Source organism: Bos javanicus, chromosome 5 (assembly GCF_032452875.1).
Source record: "Bos javanicus breed banteng chromosome 5, ARS-OSU_banteng_1.0, whole genome shotgun sequence".
In the NCBI taxonomy this organism is placed as follows: Eukaryota; Metazoa; Chordata; class Mammalia; order Artiodactyla; family Bovidae; genus Bos; species Bos javanicus.
This window is the reverse complement of record NC_083872.1, coordinates 41,013,025-41,036,376: the sequence shown is the minus strand read 5'-3', so window position 1 is coordinate 41,036,376 and position 23,352 is coordinate 41,013,025. Positions and strand designations below refer to the sequence as shown.

The 23,352-nt window shown below is 38.0% G+C and overlaps 1 protein-coding gene across 6 annotated transcripts in view; it reads left to right on the top strand.

Moving 5' to 3' along the window:
• The window catches only part of LRRK2 (leucine rich repeat kinase 2), a 204,458-nt gene that overhangs the window by 119,695 nt on the left and 61,411 nt on the right, over window positions 1-23,352 (top strand). For all 6 annotated transcript variants that reach the window (XM_061416444.1, XM_061416443.1, XM_061416446.1 and 3 more), the window contains 7 exons: window positions 12,013-12,200; window positions 13,075-13,229; window positions 14,342-14,488; window positions 14,629-14,820; window positions 15,477-15,623; window positions 19,072-19,172; window positions 21,908-22,098. In XM_061416444.1, coding sequence (XP_061272428.1) covers window positions 12,013-12,200; window positions 13,075-13,229; window positions 14,342-14,488; window positions 14,629-14,820; window positions 15,477-15,623; window positions 19,072-19,172; window positions 21,908-22,098 — 1,121 coding nt within the window. The remainder of the gene's footprint in view (window positions 1-12,012; window positions 12,201-13,074; window positions 13,230-14,341; window positions 14,489-14,628; window positions 14,821-15,476; window positions 15,624-19,071; window positions 19,173-21,907; window positions 22,099-23,352) is intronic.

Sequence of the window (23,352 nt, the reverse complement as noted above, 5' to 3'; positions counted from 1 at the left end):
TTTTAAAGTCTTTTTATCTGATATGAGTATTTCTACTACTGCCTTCTTTTTGGTCTCTATTTGCGTGGAATATTTTTTTCCACTTCACTTTCAGTCTGTATGTGTCTCTTGTTTTGAGGTGAGTCTCTTGTAGGCAACATATATAGGGGTCTTATTTTTGTATCCATATAGCCAGGCTTTGTCTTTTGGTTGGGGCATTCAACCCATTTACATTTAAGGTAATTATTGATAAGTATGATCCCATGACCATTTACTTTATTGTTTTGGGTTCAAGTTTATATACCCTTTCTGTGTTTCCTGTCAAGAGAAGATCCTTTAGCATTTGTTGGAGAGCTGGTTTGATGGTGCTGAATTGTCTCAGCTTTTGCTTGTCTGTAAAGCTTTTGATTTCTCCTTCATATTTGAATGCGATCCTTGCTGGGTACAGTAATCTGGGCTGTAGGTTCTTTTCTTTCATCACTTTAAGTATGTCCTGCCATTCCCTCCTGGCCTGAAGAGTTTCTATTGAAAGATCAGCTGTTATCCTTATGCGAATCCCCTTGTGTGTTATTTGTTGTTTTTCCCTTGCTGCTTTTAATGTTTGTTCTTTGTGTTTGATCTTTGTTAATTTGATTAATATGGGTCTTGGGGTGTTTCACCTTGGGTTTATCCTATTTGGGACTCTCTGGGTTTCTTGGACTCGGTGACTATTTCCTTTCCCATTTTAGGGAAGTTTTCAACTATTATCTCCTCAAGTATTTTCTCATGGCCTTTCTTTTGTCTTCTTCTTCTGGGACTCCTGTGATTCGAATGTTGGGTCATTTAACATTGTCGCAGAGGTCTCTGAGGTTGTCCTTGTTTCTTTTAATTCTTTTTTCTTTTTTCCTCTCTGTTTCATTTATTTCTACTATTCTGTCTTCTACCTCACTAATCCTATCTTCTGCCTCTATTATTCTACTGTTGTTTCCCTCCAGAGTGTTTTTTATCTCATCTATTGCATTATTCATTATATATTGACTCTTTTTTATTTCTTCTAGGTCCTTGTTAAACATTTCTTGAATCTTCTCTATCCTTGTCTCCAAGCTATTTATCTGTAACTCCATTTTGTTTTCAAGATTTTGGATCATTTTTACTATCATTATTTGGAATTTTTTATCAGGTAGATTCCCTATGTCTTCCTCTTTGGTTTGGTTTGGTGGGCATTTATCCTGTTCCTTTACCTGCTGGGTATTTCTCTGCCTTTTCATCTTGTTTATATTGCTGTGTTTGGGATGGCCTTTCTGTATTCTGGCAGTTTGTGGTTCCTCTTTATTGCGGAGGCTCCTAGCTGTGGGTGGGGTTGGACCTGTGGCTTGTCAAAGTTTCCTGGTTAGGGAAGCTTGTATCTGTGTTCCTGTGGGTGGAGCTGGATTTCTTCTCTCTGGAGTGCACTGTAGTGTCAAGTAATGAGTTTTGAGATGTCAGTGGGTTTTGTGTGACTTTGGGCAGCCTATATATTGAAGCTCAGGGCTATGTTCCTGTGTTTTTGGAGAATTTGCGTGGTATGTCTTGCTCTGGAACTTGTTGGCCCTTGAGTGGTGCTTGGTTTCAGTGTAAGTATGGAGGCGTTTGATGAGCTTCTGTCGATTAATGTTCCCTGGAGTCAAGAGTTCTCTGGTGTTCTCAGGATTTTGACTTAAGCCTCCTGCCTATGGTTTTCAGTCTTAAACTTACAGTAGCCCCAAGACTTCTCCATCTATACAGCACTGATGATAAAACATCTAGGTTAATGATGAAAAGTTTCTCCACAGTGAGGGACACCTGGAGAGGTACACAGAGTTACATGGGAAAGAGAAGAGGGAGGAGGGAGATAGAGGTGAGAAGAAGGAGGAGAATGAGGAGGAATCAAAAGGGGTGAGAGCAAGCTAGCCAGTAATCATTTGCCTGTGTGCTCTCCACAGTCTGGATCCCTCAGATGTTCACAGAGTTACACAGAGAAGAGAAGAGGGAGGAAGGAGACAGAAGTGGCCAGGAGGATAAAGGGGGGAATCAAAAGGAGAGCGACAGATCCAGCCAGTAATCAGTCCCCTAGGTGTTCTCCACAACCCGGAACACACAAAGAGATTCACAGAGTTGGGTAGAGAAGAGAAGGGGGAGGGAGGAGATAGAGGCGACCTGGTGGAGAAAAAGGAGAGTCCACAGATGGAGAGAGCAGTCAAGCCAGTATTCTCGCTCTCAAGTAAAAATGGATACTGAAGATTGGGTTCTTAAAGGTACAAAATTGATAATAAATACCAAAAAGCAAAGATTAAAAATCTAGAGTAGAGGTTAGATTCTCAAAAATACAATATTAAAGGAAAAAACAAAGTCACAAAAAGTATAAAATATATATATATGAAGTTTGCTTTAAAAATTGGGTCTTTTTTTTTTTGCAAAGTAGTAGTAGGTTATAAAAATGAAAATTAAAGGAGTAATAAAGGACTTAAAATAAAAAAAAAATTTTTAGTTAAACAAATGATAATAGTAAAAATATATCTAGGACTTTCTCTGGTGTTGTTGTGGACAGTGTGGGGTCAGTTCATTTTCAGATAGTTCCTTGATCCGGCTTACACTTCTCAAGATCTATAGGCCCCTTCCTATGTAGTCGGTGCTAACTGCAGGGTTTTAATCTATTGCACCTGTCACTTCCAAAGCAGTTCCCTCTGTTTATTTTAGCTTCTTCTGTTTGCTGGCCTCTTCAGTGTCTAATTTCCACCCTGACATAAGGGGGCAGTGGTGGATACTCTTTTAGGCTCACTTGTTCAGTCGTGCTGTGGGGAGGGAGGAACACTGCAGACAAATATCACTGGCGTCTGTGGGGAGTGCTCCCAGTGTCTCGGCCACACTGGGTTTGCCCCGGCTCACAGTGTGTGTGCTTTCCCAGTCTGCACTGCTCAGGCTCTAGGTTGCTCTGCCGGGGCAGAGCCCTGGGTTGAGTGCACTTCCCAGGTCTAAGCCACTCAGATTCATGTTCTCCGGTACTCCACAAAGGCGCAGACTTGAGTGGGCCTGCGTTTTGTGCCCTTCCCTGGTCTGAGCAGCTCAGGTGACCAGGGGCTTGGCAAGTGCATTCGCTATCTTATCGCCTTCCCTTTTCCTGCCGCTTGGTTTTCTGGGTGTAACCTGGTGTGCCTTCTCAGGTGTGCCTTGTGTCTCTTCTGGGGAGCTGATCTCTGGCTGCGACCCTCCTGGTGGATGTTGACCATCCAGAATCCCAAGGAGTCTTGGTTTAGCAATGAAGCCTGCTTGCAGTTTGGTAGATGATACCTCTCTGGGGCCGCGATTGCCCCCTTCTGGCTCTGGCTGCCCTCGCCTACCTGTCTCCAGCAGGGGATGGGCTGGTCTGCAGCCAGCTAGCTCTGCTCAGTCCTTTGTTCTGTGACTGGGCCTGGCGGTGTCTTAGGTTAGGGCTTTTTGTGGGATAGCTATCCCAGGGTCTGGGTTGCTATCTCTAGTTAGTTCCCTCAGATTGCCCTCAGGGTATTCAGGCTCGGTCCTTACCCTAAGCAGCCCACACTTCCCTGTCCAGTCCCGGCTTGCTAGCTTGCTAGTGGCTGATGCAAGTGTCTGCACTGCTTCTCCGCTGGGCATTTAGGCATGTAATCTGTGGGCTTTAATTATTTATTTGTTTTTCCTCCCGGTTATGTTGCCCTCTGAGATTCCAAGGCTCTCCACAGATTCGCCAGTGAGAGTGTTTCCTGGTGTTTGGAAACTTCTCTCTTTTTAAAGACTCCCTTCCTGGATTGGATCTCTTTTTATGTTTTGTCTCTCTTTTTATGTTTTATATTTTTTCCTACCTCCTTTCAGAGACAATGGTCTGCCTTTCTGGGTGCCTGATGTCCTCTGCCAGCATTCAGAAGTTGTTTTGTGGAATTTGCTCAGCATTCAAATGTTCTTTCGATGAATTTGTGGGGGAGAAAGTGGTCTCCCCGTCCTATTACTCTGCTATCTTAGGACCGCCCCCCTAAATTTCATCTACGGAAAAAAGTTATTTTAAAGAGGGAACTCATTTACTGCTAAACCCTATACCATGGAACCTGAGAACATATTGAAACATTACAGTTGGCAATTAATTGTAATTGGACAGTTGCTAATATTCTGGTAGATATTTTAAAATTAGATTTTCACCCTAATGCAATAAGCCATGGAAAGTGTGATATTACTCATCTACTCAATGAGAATGCAGCCATAAAATATAGTGGTCAAGCATAAACTCTAGAGTCAGTACAACCTGTGTTCAAATCTCTCCTAAATACTTATCAACTTTGACATTGCTTAATGTTTTCAGCCTTTGTGTCTTCCCTTGTAAAATAACAATAATAACAATATTATCTCCTACATTGCTTTTGTAGTTTGGTAAAAATGAGCAATAAATTTTAGTGAAATTTTATTTTTAACCCATTTGGTAATTAAACACTTATGTCAGAAAATTAAAAAGAAATCATCAAAACTATGAAGATATATTCATGTATTTTTGAAAAAATGTGCCAGGAATGGAATAAATAAAAAGAAATATACTGTAGGTATATGCATTCTGTGTAGGAAAGGGGGTTTTAATTATAGCCTGAAGAGTTGTTACCCTAGGTGGCACATTCTATCAGAAAATAACTAAACTCCGTACAGTCAAGAAAAGGCTAAAGTTGCACCAAAAAGTGCATGTGTTTCCTTATGAATTGGGAATATTTAAAGTTGCACACATGTGGATATTAGGGTGGATACATCATATTCAATAGAATAATGAATTGGTTTGCATCAAAATCACTATCTTTTAACAAAATCAAATTTCCACCATGACTAAATAAAATCCCTGAAGATGCTATGGAGTAATTAAGTGGAAACTCCATGAAAGTTCTTCTCATTAGCATACTTATACTATTAGTTATACTATAAGCATGTTAATTTAATTGAAACTTGTTAGGAATTTGAACAGCTCAAGTTATTTTGAAAGATGGATCGAAAGGGTCAGTAAAGTGATTTAAATTTCTTATTAATGTAAATCATTTTTATTTATGCTGATATATTGAAATATGTTATTTTACTAAGGTTTAAAGAGAATGAAGGCTATAAGTAATCAAGTGAAAACAAGAATGACTTGCCTGACACTAAATCAGTAAAAATAAATAGAGGTATTCACCTCCATGAATCCTCAAGGCAAGGGCAGAAGTAATGTATGGTGCAGAAGCTCTAATGAGCCCATCCACCCTCTCTGTGCCCTGAGCTTTTAGGTCACTAAACTTATTAAAGAAGTTTCCATCAGCACACAAAGAAGTTTGCAAAACTCAACTAACTATATGATAAAAGAAATATGAAAGGGACTCACTGGATCAATTGTGTTGACTATTATAAAGCTTGCATGGTGATTTAGTCTTGATAAAATGTATGAGGAATTTGGAAGAGTCTCTTTCCTTGCATATGAGCCTAAGTTAGCCTTAGAAATAGCCAAGCTGAAGGAATAATAGGAGGTATTTTAAAGATGATAAATTTATGAAAAGGTTTAAGTTTTTTTATGGGTATGTAACAGAATACCCACAAACCTAGAGTACAAAAGTAAATTTGGAGAAAAACGTCAACAGTTCATTGGGGAAAAACATCAACAGTTTATTGTTTCTCACTATTCTATGGGTTTACTGGTTTCAGCCAAGTGGGTCTGCTCCACATGGCATTGACGGGTCATTCACTTGACTTCCTCGTTAAGATGGGCTGGAGATTCCAGGAAGGCTATATTCACACTTTTGGTTTGTTGGTTCTCCTCCATGTGACCTCTTGTACATATGTAGACCTCTTATAGGCCAGGCACAGAACTGGTAAAATGTTAGCTCTGCTATGTTCTGGTAACCAGAGCAACCACAGGTCTTGTTCAGATTTAAGGGAAAATGTATGGATTTTATATCTTGAAGGATTAAGCAACCTACATACTTATGGAGAGAAAAAGATTAATTTGTCCATCTTTGGAAACTATCTGCTACAAGTAGTGATTATTGTTCAGTTGCTAAGTTGTGTCAGACTCCTTTGTGATCACATGGACAGAAGCATACCAGGCTTCTCTGTCCTCCACTATCTCCCAGAGTTTGCTCAAATTCATATCCATTGAGTTGGTGATGCTATTTAACCATCTCATCCTCTGCCACCCACTTCTCCTTTTGCCTTCAATCTTTCCCAGCACCAGGATCTTTTCCAAATACTGGTAGTGCACTATAGATCTAAAAAATCAAGCACAAACTTCTATTTTAAAATCAGTTTGTCTTAAGTAAAATAGAGTAAATATGTAATAGTGGCTAACATATGAGAGGTTACTTATATGCTTTTCAAAGATTATCTCATTTAATTCTTGGAACAACTCTTTTAAACAGTACTATTTGCGTGCCCATCTTGAAGATGAAGAACTTGATAGAGAGGTTAAATAATTTATCAAATTGCATACTGATAAATCACTTTTCACTTTCATGCATTGGAGAAGAAAATGGCAACCCACTCCAGTGTTCTTGCCTGGAGAATCCCAGGGACGGGGGAGCCTGGTGGGCTGCCATCTATGGGGTCACACAGAATCGGACACGATTGAAGCGACTCAGCAGCAGCAGCAGCAAATGTAATATTATTCATATTCAGGGAGAATTAGAGTTGGGATTTTAAACTAAGTGGTTTGACTCTAGTGCCTGAAAGCCTAATGCTATGATAAAATGCTCAAACTTTATTTTCCCAAAATTCACACATTCAACAATATTTATTATGAACCTAATGATATTCCAGATATTGTTCTGGTACTGGGGCTATATAGCAGTAGGGAAAATAAGGTTTCTACGTTCACGGAGTTGATGTTCAAATGGGAGGAAACAACCAAAGCAAGAATACTTAATGTGTTTTGTGGTACAGATTGCTACAAAGAAAGCTTCAAGTGTGGTTGGGGATGGAGAGTGAGTTGTCAGACAAGGTCTTAGTGACTTTGTAGTTGTTCAGTCATTCAGTCATGCCCAACTCTTTCTGACCCCATGGACTGTGGTACATCAGGCTTCCCTCTCTTTCACCATCTTCTGGAGCTTGCTCAAACTCGTGTCCTTTGAGTCAGTGATGCCACCAACCATTTTGTCCTCTGTTGTCCCCTTGTCCTTCCGCCTTCAATCTTTCCCAGCATCAGGGTCTTTTCTAATGAGTTGTCTCTTTGTATCAGGTGGCCAAACTGTTTGAGCTTCACTTCAGCATCAGTCCTTCCAACGAACGTTCAGGATTGACTGGTTTGATCTCTTTGCAGTCCAAGGGACTCTCAAGAGTCTTCTCCAATACCACAGTTCAAAAGCATCAGTTCTTCGGCACTCAGCTTTCTTAAATAGTCCAACTCTCACATCCATACATGACTACTGGAAAAACCATAGCTTTGACTAGACGTCTAGAACCTCTGTTGGCAAAGTGATGTCTGCTTTTTAATATGCTATCTAGGTTTATCATAGCTTTCTTCAAAGGAGCAACTCTCTTAATTTTATGGCTGCAGTCACCATCTGCAGTGATTTTGGAGCCCAAGAATATAAAGTCTGTCACTGTTTCCATTGTTTCCCCATCTATTTCCCATGATGTAATGGGAATGGGTGACATGATCTTAGTTTTTTGAATGTTGAGTTTTAAGCCACCTTTTTCACTCTCTTCTTTCAACCTCATCAAGAGGCTCTTATTCTTCTTCACTTTCTGCCATAATGGTGCTGTCATCTGCATATCTGAGGATATGGATATTTCTCCCCACAATCTTGATTCCAGCTTGTGCTTTATCCAGTCTGGCATTTTGCATGATGTACTCTGCATATAAGTTAAATAAGCAGGGTGACAATATACAGCCTTGATGTACTCCTTTCCCAATTTGGAACCAGTGGGTTGTTCCATGTTTGGTTCTAACTGTTGCTTCTTACCTGCATACAGGTTTCTCAGGAGGCAGGTAAGGTGGTCCAGTATTCCCATCTCTTGAAGAATTTTTCACAGTTTGTTGTGATCCACACAGTCTTGTCCTTTGTCTAAAAGACTTTAGCATAGTCAATAAAACAAAAGTAGATGTTCTTCTGGAATTTTCTAGCATTTTGTATGATCCAAGGGATGTTGGCCATTTGATCTCTGGTTCCTCTACCTTTTCTAAATTCAGCTGGAACATCTGGAAGATCTTGGTATACATGCTGTTGAAGCCTAGCTTGAACAATTTTGAGCATTACTTTGCTCATATGTGAAGTGAGTGTAATTGTGTGGTAGGTAGAACATTCTTTGGCATTGCCTTTCTTTGGGATTGCAATGAAAACAACTTTTCTAGTCCTGTGGCTACTGCTGATTTTTCCAAATTGGCTAGGATACTGAGTGCAGCACTTTCACAGCATCATCTTTTAGGATTTGAAATAGCTCAGCTGGAATTCTATCACCTCCACTAGTTTTATTCATGGTGGTCCTTCCTAAGGCCCACTTGACTTTGCACTCCAGGATGTCTGGCTCTAGGTGAGTGATCACACCATTGTGGTTATCTGGGTCATTAAGATCTTTTTGTTTAGTTCTTCTGTGTATTCTCTCGACCTTTTCTTAACTTCTGCTTCTGTTTGGTCCATACCATTTCTGTCCTTTATTGTGCCCATCTTTGTATGAAATGTTCCCTTGGTATCTCTATTTTTCTTGAAGAGATCTAGTCTTTCCCGTTCTATTGTTTTCTTCTATTCCTTTGCATTGATCACTTAGGAAGGCTTTCTTATCTCTCCTTGCTATCTTTTGGAACTCTGCATTCAAATAGGTATATCTTTCTTTTTCTCCTTTGCCTTTTGCTTCTCTTCTTTTCTCAGCTATTTGTAATTCCTCCACAGATAGCCATTTTGCCTTTTTGCATTGCTTTTTCTTGGGGATGGTTTTCATCACTGCCTTCTACAATGTTACAAACCTCAGTTCATAGTTCTTCAGGCACTCTGTCTGTCAGATCTAATCCCTTGAATCTTCCTGTCACTTACACTGTATAATCATAAGGGATTTGATTTAGGTCATACCTGAATGGCCTAGTGGTTTCTCCTACTTTCTTCTATTTAAGTCTGAATTTTGCCATTAGGAGTTCATGATCTGAGCTACAGTTAGCTCGAGGTCTTGTTTTTGCTGACTGTATGGCACTTCTCCATCTTCAGCTGCAAAGAATATAATCAAAATATATGATTTTTATATATTATAATATATAATATTTTTATATAAATTATATTATATATTATATTATATATAACATAATATAACATTTTTATATATTATATTATAATATATTATAATCAATATAATGATTTTAGTATTGACCATCTGGTGTTGTCCATGTGTAGAGTCATCTCTTGTATTGTTGGAAGAGAGTGTTTGCTCTGATCAGTGAGTTCTCTTGGCAAAACTCTTGTTAGGCTTTGCCCTGCTTCATTTTGTACTCCAAGGCCAATTTTGCCTGTTACTCCAGCTGTTTCTTGACTTCCTACTTTTGCATTCCAGTCCCCTATAATGAAAAGGACATCTTCTTTTGGTGTTAGTTCTAGAAGGTCTTGAATGTCTTCACAGAACCATTCAATTTCAGCTTCTTTTGCATTAGTGGTTGGGGCATAGACTTGGATTACTGTGATATTGAATGATTTGCCTTGGAAACAAAACAAAGATCATTCTGTTGTTTTTGAGATTGTACCAAAGTACTGCATTTTGGACTCTTTTGTTACTATGAGGGTTACTCCATTTCTTCTAAAGGATTCTTGCCACAGTAGTAGATATAATGGTCATCTGAATTAAATTCGCCCATTCCAGTCCATTTCACTTCACTGATTCTAAGATGTTGATGTTCACTCTTGCCATCTCTTTTTTGACCACTTCCAATTTACATTGATTCATGGACCTAACATTCCAGGTTCCTGTGCAATATTGTTCTTTATAGCATCAGGCTTTACTTTTACCACCAGACTCATTCCTAATGGGGCTTTGTTTCTGATTTGGCTCAGACTCTTCATTCCTTCTGGAGCTGTTTCTCTGCTCTTCTCCAGTAGCATATTGGACACCTACCTACCTGGAATATTCACAGTCAGTGTCATATCTTTTTGCCTTTTCATACTGTTAATGGGATTCTCAAGGCAAGAATGGTGAAGTCGTTTGCCATTCCCTTCTCCAGTGAATGTTTTGTCAGAACTCTCCACCATGACCCTTCCGTCTTGGGTCTCCCCGCACGGCATGGCTCATTGTTTCACTGAGTTGGGCAAGGTTGTGGTCCATGTGATCACTTTGGTTAGTTTCCTGTGATTGTGGTTTTCATTCTGTCTGCTCCCTGATGGATGAGGATTAAGAGGCTTGTGCAACCTTCCTGATGGGAGGGACTGGCTGTGGGGAAAACTGGGTCTTCTTTTGTTGGCAATGCCAAGCTCAGTAAATCTTTAAAACAATTTTCTGCTGAAGGGTGGGGCTGTGTTCCCTCCCTGTAACTTGGCCTGAGGCCAAACTATGGTAGGGAACCTCTTTCAAAAGGACTCAGGCCAGCAGGGACTTAGCAACTTTAGAAACAATAAAACAGCAGTTTTCCTCACTACCTAAACTTTAAGAGCAGTTTGGGCTATAAAGAACAGAATATGGGAGAAGTCTCAAATTATAGTTTTAATTATTTAATGACCCATTATACATTGCTTTATGTTTAATGATTTATTCACTGATTCAATAACATTATACATACAAATTAGAAACAGAGTTGAGTAAGACATGTCCTCAGACCTGAGGATTTTACAATCCAGTATTTTACCCAACCACATGATGATAATAATACAAACAGTGTTTGTTTCTATTTGCTACTGCTGCTGCTAAATCGCTTCAGTCATATCCGACTCTGTGCGACCCCATAGACGGCAGCCCACCAGGCTTCCCCGTCCCTGGGATTCTCCAGGCAAGAACACTGGCGTGGGTTTGCCATTTCCTTCTCCAATGCATGAAAATGAAAAGTCAAAGTGAAGTTGCTCAGTTGTGTCTGACCCTTAGCAACCCCATGGACTGCAGCCTACCAGGCTCCTCCGTCCATGGGAGTTTCCAGGCAAGAGTACTGGAGTGGGTTGCCATTTCCTTCCCCGTGTTTCTATTTAAGAATCCCTTAAATATTATAGATCTACTAAAGAAAATTAAGCACAAATCTCTTTTTAAAATTAGTTTATCCAAGTAAAATAAATAGGAATAGGTAAATAGGATTGGTAAAATGTGAGGGCTTCCTATTTGCTAAAAATAGTGATATGTATTTTACGTGTTTTATGTATGTTACCTTATTTTGTTCTCATGGCAGTCTAAGAGTTACTTTTATTTCTCATTTTACAAAGAAGGAAACTGTGGGTAAAGAAATTAAATACCTTTCTCAAGGTCATACAACTGGCAGTAGAGTTTGGATTTGAACCTGAATTCTTCTCAACTCATATTTTTAATTGCTGTGATGATGATCAAAGCTCAAATTATGGTCTACACATTAGAATCTTCAGAGTTTCTTGTTAAAAAAGTAGATTCTCAAGCTTTATCCCTGACCTATGACTCAGACTGCATGGAGTCCACTGAAATTCAGTGATTACTTGTTTGAGAATCACTTAATTTACTAAGCTGCCTCTCTTTCCACTAATGGAAACCCACTTCCAGTTGTATAAATGTAAAGCAGCATTTCTGTTGCAAATCTGTGGTGATAACAGCCTGGAAGATAATTTCCTCCAGAATATATTATTGATGAGACTGTAATAAGCATGTGGGGCAAAAGACTGATGTATTAATTGAACTGGGGAAGGCTTGTGGTTCATTGGTATCAGAGGATCTCCATCGTTTCTGATCTGGATTCACTCACTTATTTTAATAATTTCTGTGTGTAAGTGGGTGTGTGAAAGATGCTAGGCTTACGTGGCTGCTAGGTAGAGAAATTAGGTCCTGTGTTGTACTTGACAACATTAGAATTGTTTTGATCATTTTTACTGAGCAAAGGAAATTCTTTAAATTCAGAACTTCCCAGAAAATGAATTCTATGATTATGTATAAGTTTAAACCTTTCAGATTTTGACAGTGAAAGTGGAAGGCTTTCCAAAACATCCTAAGGGAATTATTTCACGCAGAGATGTGGAAAAATTTCTTTCAAAGAAAAAGAGATTTCCAAAGAACTACATGGCACAGTACTTTAAACTCCTAGAAAAATTCCAGATTGCCTTGCCAATTGGAGAAGAGTATTTACTGGTTCCAAGCAGGTAAGCCAAAACTTAAAAATTTAATTACCCTATGGAAATTTACCATATATTCTTTTAGTTGTGAAAGTAACTTTGGTTTATGATGAATGTACTAATTTTTTTTTTCTTGTGTAAACTTTGTACTGGAGTATAACATTTTCTTTTGATGAAAACTACACTTGACATTTTAAAGATGTAAATGACTGATTTTATATCTATATAATTATTACTTGATTTGACAATGCTCAGTTTATTTAAGAAAGGTTAATAGTGGAGATTAGAGTGTGTGTGTGTGTGTGTTGCTGTGTGTGTATATATGTTCCTTGTATGATATTGAAGGAATTATTAGGCAGATTCTGGAGAAATGGTGAGTTTTCAACAGTCTTTAAATAATTTATGACTGAATTTTCAGAGGATATGGCCAACACAAGGAGGCCTAAATTCTAGCCCTGTGTTGTAGAAATTTTTCTTACTGCCTTATAAAACCTGGGAAATGTTATAAAGTAAATGACATTGAAAAGTGAAAATTGCACTGATTGATAGATGGTAACTAATTCTAAACACAGATATACACTTGATTCTAGGCCATGCATTTTTTGAAGTTTTATATAATCCCTTTACTTTTTATACATAACTAACTATAATAATTTATTTATAATGTAAACAGGATTACTGAAAAATTTTTATATATCACTATATCTGAGCATGATTTGAATTGATTAACCATTAAATTTTGAAGTAGGAAGAGTATGTAGCAAAATAACATTACTAAAAGATAAAATTGCTTAGAATATTTATCATCATCAGTTCATTGATTTCAAGTAGTAAAGCACTCTGGTCAAAATGGTTGGGCATTTTCTGAAGCTATATAATGATACTGTGCTTTTATCTTTAGTTTGTCTGACCACAGGCCTGTAATAGAGCTTCCCCATTGTGAGAACTCTGAAATTATCATTCGACTGTATGAAATGCCTTATTTTCCAATGGGCTTTTGGTCGAGATTAATCAATCGGTTGCTTGAAATTTCACCTTACATGCTTTCAGGAAGAGGTATGTATTTAATGAAGAATTAATATTTGGAGAAGATAGTTAGAAAGCGTATTAAAATTAATATGTCATTTTCCTAGAGTTTACTGGTTTATAATGCAGCTGAAAATCAGGAAATAAGCTCAAAAGACCTCAGCATGGCCAATATAAAAATATACACGGATAAATTCATGAAATTTGTTAAGAATAAAATTCCTCAAAGTCCATGTGTACTTATTTTAGACACATTTACGATGTGTATGAATATCTTGCTTTGCAAACCAAAGCAGACTAGAAGCAGCAATTTTAAAAGATGAAATTACAGAGTCATTGGCGTAAAAACACCTATCTCCCTACACATACACACAAATGCACATGCATGTGTGGAGAAATAAAAGCTAGAAATGACCACCCCTTCAGTCAGGGAGTTTTGTTTAATAGAGTAACAGGTCCTAACCATTCTCTGTGGGGACTACAATAGCTCTATTCTGCTGCATGGTCCCTGAGGGGTTTACAAAAAAGAATAAAGACTTTATCATGCTATAATTATAAATTACAATGCTAGCTCTTCCTCCTGGAAGAAAGAGAGATCCTAATGCTCCGAGGGGGAAAATATAATTTTTCTGTTTTGTACTTAAAATCAGCTTTATGTAGATGGTACTGTATTCTGAAATAAACCTTATCTTGCTTGCAGTTAATCAACATATAGATAGTTACCTCACATCAAAGTGTTGGTTTTAGCATTACCACCAACCTCTTTTTAAAAGTTATGGGAATCTGTTTATGATTCTCTTTTTCATCTATTACATATGTTAAACTGCTTCACACCATGAACCTGAGATCTGTCTTAGGTAATCTACTGGGCATTTGTTTATTTCATTTCAAAATTGAGGATAAAATATTTAATATTATATTTAACAGATAATATATCATTAACAATTCCAGTACTTTCCTTCAAAACAAATACATCTCTGTTACTGTCACTTGTAATATGTGCAGTGATTTTTTTTTTCCCCTACAGTTTATGCAACAACAAATAACTAATAGCTATATTTGGGTTCATTTAAATTTCTTTCATGGGGTCGCAAAGAGTCGGACACGACTGAGCGACTGAACTGAACTGAAATTTCTTTCAGAACGAGCACTTCGCCCAAACAGGATGTATTGGCGGCAAGGCATCTACTTGAATTGGTCTCCTGAAGCTTACTGCTTGGTAGGATCTGAAGTTTTAGATCATCACCCAGAGAGTTTCTTAAAAATTACAGTTCCCTCTTGTAGAAAAGGTAAGGAAATTAATTCAAAACTGAACTGTACCACTAAAGAAATCTAAAGTTTTAAAAAAGTCTCTATAGTTCTTCTTTTCAGTTTGTGACAGGATAAGGTTCAGCTGGGATGTTAATCAACTTCTTTTTGGATGACATAGGCTGTATTCTTTTGGGCCAAGTTGTGGACCACATTGATTCTCTCATGGAAGAGTGGTTTCCTGGATTATTGGAGATTGATATTTGTGGTGAAGGAGAAACTCTGCTGAAGAAATGGGCATTATATAGTTTTAATGATGGTGAAGAGCATCAAAAAATATTGCTTGACCACTTGATGAAGAAAGCAGAAGAAGGTATGTATGTGTTGACACAACTTACAAGTGTTTTTAAGTGATCCTTTCAATATTTGTGAAGTGAGTTTTGAAATAAATGTACAAATTGATTGCTCTTATTTATAAGGGATAAGTTAGAGGATACTACATTCAATTAAAGTTAACAGTTCAGAAAAATATATTTATTGCCAGTAAGATCTTATACTCTAGATTCAGAAAAAATGTTGGTGTGAGAGTTTGAATACTGGCTCCTGGGCAATGTTATGTCATCTGTGAAGTGAGATTACTAACCAAAACTATGCCATACAATTGTTATGAAGATTGAAATAGATGATACATGGAAGTAACTTAGTAATGTCAGCCATATGCTGTGTTCCATGAATGTTGTGAAAGTAAAGAATATATAATTTCCTAGGCATATATAAATAGCCTAGGCAGTTCTGAGTTCTACTTTCTAGTAAGTGAACCTATGAATGAGTTCTTAAACTTCCAAATAGAGAGTAACTCAACTTTTAAAACATTCTCAAATTTTCTAGAGAAAAATAAGATTGGAAAGTGAACTTAAAAGTGATTGGAAAGCATAGACAATATATGATTATTTCTGTAAATCAAAAGGACAAATTTATGTACAATCTTAAAGGTTTATCTTTTAAAAAAATGTTTTATGTACTTCTCAGGAGACCTCCTAGTAAATCCAGATCAACCAAGGCTCACAATTCCAATATCTCAGATTGCTCCTGATTTGATTTTGGCTGATCTGCCTAGAAATATTATGTTGAATAATGATGAACTGGAATTTGAACAAGCTCCAGAGTTTCTCTTAGGTAACTGTTTTTGTTGGTTTGAGAATAAAAATTAGGGTACGGTTTTTATTTATAATCTAGCAAATATTCACATATAATTAAATTGTCATAGTTTTTAGTGTCTTCATATATTTTTGTAATGTTTTTCCTTTGGGATAATATATTTTAAAGTAATGTGTTACAAATCTGGAATTTGCTTTGCTCACACACATTTGTACTCTAGGTTTCCACCTCTGTGGAAGCACAGGTTTTATGAAACACGTCCTTGCATTTGTTTTAACTGTTCGATTATCAGTGATAGGGAAGGCAGTTAGGAAATTTTCAGAGGAGTAATTCAGCCATTTTCCAGTTGCAAAAAGAAATAAAGGAGGAACACCTCTATGTAGTGATAGTGGCAGTTATGTTATTCTATATAACAATCATAAATTTTCATTAAAATAGTCACAAAAACCAATTTGGGTTTAAAAATTCAAAAGTATTAGATTGCTGATGTACTCAAGTTCTAAACATTACCAAGAGTCCTTGGGAACTGAGAAGAGTATTAAATTTATTTAATGTAAAGTATTTAAAGACAATTCTGACTTTACTTTGTGGAATATTTGTTGCTGTTATGAGTATTTACATTTAATTTTAATTAAACTTTCGCAGAGAGGATGATTAAAATATATGCCAGAATATTAATATTATTAATAAACCAAGTCTAAAATTTGGGATATGACATGTAGGAGTAAATAAACTCCTTTTTACCTTTATTTTTTACATTGATTGGGAAATTTAGGATGATTTTAAATACCTTAGAATTCTGGAAGTGAATATATTAGTACTAGTTGCTGCTGCCGCTAAGTCACTTCAGTCATGTCCAACTCTGCGCGACCCCATAGATGGCAGCCCACCAGGCTCCCCGTCCCTGGGATTCTCCAGGCAAGAACACTGGAGTGGGTTGCCATTTCCTTCTCCAATGCATGAAAGTGAAAAGTGAAAGGGAAGTCGCTCAGTTGTGTCCGACTCTTCGTGACCCCATGGACTGCAGCCTACCAGGCTCCTCCATCCATGGGATTTTCCAGGCAAGAGTACTGGAGTGGGGTGCCATCACCTTCTCCAATTAGTACTAGTAAGTTAACACATAATGCTGAATTATCAACACTGAATCTTAGATCTTAACCAACACCAAACTTGACTTGTGATTTGAAAGATACAGTCAAGTACGAGGCATACTATTTTCTTTCTCTGAAAGAGTCTCAAGCCATCACATACAGCTCTCCCAAATATACCTCTTTACTGCACTAAAAGATGTGTGTTGGATTAATGGACACATTTTGAACAATGTTATGTAGAAGTGTTCAAAAAGTTCATTTTTTGAAACACCTGTGTTTTTCCCAATTTTATTGAGGTGTAATTGACATATAGCACTGTATAAGTTTAAGATGTACAGTGTAATAACTTCACTTGCATATATGGTGAAATGATTACCACAGTAACTTTATTAACATCTATCCTTGCATATATTAATATATAAAAGATAAAAATAAAAAAAAATTTTGTTCTGATGAGAACTCTTAGGATTTACTCTCTTAACAACTTCCATATATATTATATAGCACTGTTAACTATAGTAATCATATTATACATTACATACATAGTATTTATTTACCTTATAACTGGAAGTTTGTACCTTTTGACTACCTTCAAAAGCACCTATGTTTTATACGCTTTTATTTAGCAGATAGGTGGGGCCCCGGGGGCTCAGACAGTAAAGAATCCACCTGTAATGCAGGAGACTTGGGTTCGATCCCTGGTTTGGGAAGATCCCTTGGAGAAAGGGATGGCTCCCAACTCCAGTATTCTTGCCTGGAGAATTCCATGGACAGAGGAGCCTGGTGGGCTACAGTCCATGGGGTCGCAAAGAGTCAGACATGACTGAGTGACTTTCACTTCACACACACTTCACGGAGATAGGAGAATGTTTATGAGTACTCCTTATACTCTGACCCCATTTCCAATAAATTCATAAGTTCTATGTTTATTTACAAAAAGCAGTCTAGATCAGAGTTTCTTAACTTTTGCTATTGGGAACTAGATAGTTCTTTGTTGGGGAGAGTGTCCTATGCATTGCATGGTATTTAGGAGTATCCTTGGACTCTACCCACTGGATGTCAGTAATATCATCTCACCCCATCCCAGATGTGACAACCAAAAATGTCTGCAAACACTGTCAAGGGTGGTGGTTGGAGGTCAGGAGCATCATCACCCTGATTGAGAACCACTGACCTAAACAAACCAGATAAATTATTCTAAAAACATTTTACAATCAGAGAAGTACTGGTTGAGCTGAGGGAGAAACAAGAGCTCTGTAAATTATGGCATAACAAGGAGATGGAGGTCTGAAGATAGAAAGCATGTTTAAGAAATTTTGACTATTCCAGCTTGCTAGATCGGTTGTTCTCAACCCTGGTGGTTTATGCTGTTACCAGCTGATGAACGGTACCTCCTGGGATTGATTAGGTAAGAATCTTTGAGGATAGATTCAGACTTTCCTGTGTTCAAAAAGCTCTTTGGATGTACTGTGAAGCCAAATCTAGGAGAAGAACTACTGGCCCAGAGTCTAGAGAGTGAGAGTAGAAAGAAGTAGAACCAGGAGGAGAACCACAAAGGGAACTTGGGGCTGCAATATGAATATGAACTTGATTTTGGATTTCATTTGGTAGACAATGTAGAATGATTTGTTTTTGAGCAGGAGAATGACATAATCAAAATATAATTACAGAGCTAATTTTTCAGGAGAGAGAGAATGAGTTAGGGGTAATGAAGTCATGAGGCCCCATGTGTAGGCAGAAAGCATGAAGGTACCAAGAGGGTGCAGTTGTAGTGGAAATGGGAAGGGAGGCTTGAGCATAAGAGAGGCAGCACAGTAGAGCTGGGCAGCTGTGGGGCTGTCATGAGGCACATTCTCTTATGAGGCATGAGATAATTTTTTGGTTTTTGACTCCAGAATGACCACAAAGAGAGTTTTATTTTGTTTTTATCAGATGTATGAAAGGTAGGATAAAAACTGTTTTGGAGAAAAGATAATGGGACTTTTGATGGAATGCAGTTGAGATTCAGAAGAGCACGCCAGTGCTTATCTCCAACACAGAGCTGTAAATATAGGGTAGAGTTCAGGTGTAGCTATGACTATAGATTTAAATGTGAAAATTCTCTGCATACAGAGATAGATGAAGTTAGGGAATGTATGAAGTAATTGAGTAGGAAGTGTGTAAAAGGAAGACAGAAAGGCTAGAGACAAAATCTTTAGTTGCATCTTGGTTCCTGGAGTAGAAGAAGGAAGAGCAAGCATTAAAGAAGACTTGATGTAGTGAAACTCATGGGTCAGATTTCTCTTCAAAGCAAATATAATTACAAAAGATACAATTTATTGAGTTTTTCTGCTTGCACAGATTAACCCAAGTGCTTTGTACTTTCTTTTTGAAAGGTGACGGCAGTTTTGGGTCTGTTTATCGAGCAGCCTATGAAGGAGAAGAAGTGGCTGTGAAGATTTTTAATAAACATACATCACTTAGGCTGTTAAGACAAGTAAGAAATGCAACAATATTATTACATTAAATAATACATTGTTAATCTTCTGGAACCCTTGTTTGGCACATGCTTGTATTGACCGTGTTTTCAAAGTTGAGTTTCGTTATAAAATCCCACTTTTGTCCTTTCCTTATGGAGTGAAATAGGTTTGTTTTGTTTCTCATGTTGAAAAACAAACAAAAGACAGTATTCTGAGAATTCTTGTTCTAGGCTTCACAAGTCCAAAAGAAAAGAGGGCACCTCTTTTGCATTTTTGCAGTTCAAAGGAACCAAAATCCATACGACAGTAGTCTATTTGAAAAATTCTCCTGGACTCAGTTAGGTCACATATTCTTTTTTCAGCAAGCACCAATGTTCAGGGGAGTGCTGTTGCTGACTGGCATAGGCCTGTGTTGTTGAACCAATCACTGTGGTAATGAGCAGGGTATTTTTTTTTTAATTCCCCTTTTTCCCTGAAGCTGGGATTGGAGTCAGTTCAGTTCAGTCAGTCAGTCGTATCCGACTCTTTTCGACCCTATGGACTGCAACATAGGGTCCATGATGGACTGATTGGAGTCAGTTCCCTTTAAAGTTCATCAGCTGTTTAGGTGAGGGTTGGGTACCACAGCAGAAGTCCAGGATACTCTTAGGAAGAATAAAATTTGATTGAATGCATAACCAAGAGTAGTCACTCCATTGCCCTTTCTTGTTTTGAATACTGGTGGGGATTTATTTCTTTTTTTCTGAGTCTTTCCTAACAGTAGGGATGAGTGAGAGAGACACAGTGAAGATAGATAAAATCCAGTGTGGATTCTGCAATCTCACACCAGAACTCAACTGTATTTTTGAGTCTATTCATTCTTATTTTTCTTGATTTATTAAAAAAAATTGTGCCTATATCTGAATCTAAATAACTAACGTAAACAAAAAGTACAGTTGCAATATATTAATTACTCTGAATAATGAAAACATTTCATGTCTGTGTAAAATGTCCTGGAGTAATTTTAATTATTAGTACCAAAAGTTACACGGTAGCTCTAGGAATAAATTAATACACATTTTGTATATAATATTTTGTAAGTCAGTGAACCAAATCTGGGCACAATCTCTTTTCTGTCTGTAGGCAGTTTGTTGTATAAATTGCTTTTTCAGTCTTGATCATTAGTCTTCAACATGTTTCAAATTTTAAGTAACGTGCTCAGGAAACCTTGTTGGAAATCAGAACACTAGAAAAGCATATTGGACTGATTAGTGTATGGGCAGCTAGATGAACCAAGGAAATAATAGAAATAGAAAAATGGTATATGTAATGTGTTTCTTTAAAAAAAAAAAGAAAAACACTTCAGTGTTCAATGCTACATTTTGAGGGTCATTCTACCTGTGGTTATGAATCAGGGCTGATCTGTTACAGTCTTTTGCTCCTTGCTGTCTGCAATCAGTGAGCTGTTTTTCTAGGATAGGAAATTTGGATTAGGCTTCTGTCTGTGCTTATGAAAGAAAACAGAGCTAAATTGACTTGTTCTCATCAATTTTAGCCAACTGAGCTAATCAGACATAGAAGGAAAAAAAAAAAAAAGATTTTTATCCTCTCTGGAAGTATGATTGCAGTTTGAAGCCTGTGTTCTTAAAAATCTCCTCTTAGGGCACTGAGCCTTTATTCTTCAGCTTGCAGAATTCTTCATACTTCAGTTTCCTGATAAATGCAGTTGGCACTGATACTCCCCATCTTTGAAGCCAGTTGTTAAGAAGCAGAGCTGCTGCTGAACCATAGTTTAAAACATGAATTAATTTAATACCACAGAAGCTATAAATTTCAAGTAAATATAGTTTCAGAATAGAGTGAAATATACAGAATAATATGTGTATAGAATTCAAAAACAACCATATCATGAAAGAGATTATAAAGTCTCATGTGATATGGCCTGGAATCAGGATAGAGACCTCTCTGTTCTAGCTAACTTCTTGGATTAGAGAGATTACCAGGGCCAATCACTCTGAGGAAGTAAGAGTTTTAAGCTAAGGTCTGAATGGCAAGAAAACTTTAGCTATGTGAAGATTGAAGAGATTTCTAGGCAGAGGGATCAGCAAGGGCAAATACCCTGAGGCTGAAAGGAAGGAGCTGGGTGTATGCTGGGATTGGGCTTTCGGGGATCTAATAACACAGGTGTGAACAAGGAGGAAAGGGAAAGGAGATGAGGTTTGAGAGATCAGGTCAGGCCATGAAGGCTGTGTAAGTGCATGGGATCTCAATCTAAAAGTAACAGGAAGTCAACAGAGAGTTTTTAGATGGGGGGCAATGCCAGATATTTCTGTAGACATAGATACTCTTCTCTGTAAAACTTTCTAGTCATCAAACCAGAGATAATAGGCAGGCGGTTCCTCAGACGCCAAGTGCAGTTGATCAGTAGTGGCTGCTCAGGAATCTATGGCTAAGGAAGATTCAGTAGGTAAGACTGACATGAACTATTAATGTTGCCACAGTGTATGTATTGTCCCAGCATTAAATGTTCTGATAAAGCAAAGCAAACAGAAAAGGAGAACTTAAATGTTTAATTCACAGTGTAGTTGCAAAACCAGTGGTTTAATTCTGAAAACGTGGAAAATATAAATAAGCTCAAAGAAGAAATGGATAGTTTGCTGTAATCCGGTAACTCAGGGAAAACTGTTCTCCAAGTGTTGATGGACTTATGGAAGGAGGTATTTGGGTAAGAAGTGATGGTCTATTTACTCTTAAATGATTTTTGACTTTGCAGGAGCTGGTGGTGCTCTGCCACCTCCACCATCCCAGCTTAATATCTTTGCTGGCAGCTGGGATTCGTCCTCGAATGTTGGTGATGGAATTAGCCTCCAAGGGTTCCCTGGACCGCCTGCTTCAGCAAGACAAAACCAGTCTTACCAGAACGCTGCAGCACAGAATCGTGCTACATGTGGCCGATGGCTTGAGGTAATTGATTAGGTCATGCTGTTTTCTATTCAGTGCATAATACATATGAGCCCAAACTTGCTCTCAGACTTTGAGGACAGCGCTTCCCTGTAACAATGTGTCCTGGTAATATTTCACAAACTATTTGAGTGTAAAACTACCATTTCCCTGTTCAGATTTTGTAATTTCATAAAATAAGAGTAAGAAAAGCATGCCCCCCTCATAGCTAACAGAAGTAGAGTTTGAATCCGGAAGTCCTGCTCCAGAGCCCATGATCTTAATCAGGCATTGACCTCCCTCCCCTAAAAACATGCAGGTGAGGCTTCAAAGTATCAAGGAAAGTTTCAGTTATCATGGATAATTCTGATGAGGAGAGATGAAGTCAGATTTCTGAAAGGGACGAGTTATTTAAGTTGGGTTGTCCTGAAAGACCATGGTGTGTCTCTGAGGTACACCAGCCCTGCAGCTGGATGGTACCCAGACAGAGCCTTGGAGAGGCACCACAGCAGAGAGATAAGACTATGGCCTTTGGAGATAGAGACTGGAATACATCACTGCTTAATGTACTTACTTTCCTTTGATTTTATTTCTCTAATTCTCTGTTTTTTGTATTTTAAATCTCTGATTCTGTTTTTTGCAGTCTCTACACTGTGTCTAATACTTAATGTATAGTGTCCCGAGTTTGTCTGTAATAATTGAAGACATCCCAAATTAAAGTCTTGATTCCCCCCTTCTCCACCCCTTCCCAACTCCAGTCAGCTTGGAGTCATCCTTCTCATGGCTGCCAGACTGATTGTTTTAATATGGAAGCTGGATCACATCTTTCTTCTGTTATCAAACCTCTCCCACCACACTCTCTGGTCACCGTGCTCAGCCACACCCCTCCTGAGGTTTCTGGAATATACCAGGGGCTGTGTACCCCCTCTTCTCTCAGCTAGAAATGTCTAACCTGCAGATAGCCTCTTGACTCACTTATTTCACTCACATTCCTCAGAATGGAAGTCCCTGACTACCTCATGTCTCTCGGGCACCTGTAGCAATTATCACTGCCTAGTATTCTTTATATTTTCATTTAAAAAGCTTTATTGTCTGTCTATGCCACCACAATCCAAGTGCCATGACATAAGGACTTTTCAGGTTGTTCACAGTTGTACTGTAGCGCCAAGAATACCACATCCTCAATATATGTGTTGGCGTTGAGGAGAGAGCTGGGAAAGAGGAAGGAAAGACTGCCTGGAGCGTAGTAGCCTCAGAGTGGATGCAAATTTCCTTCTC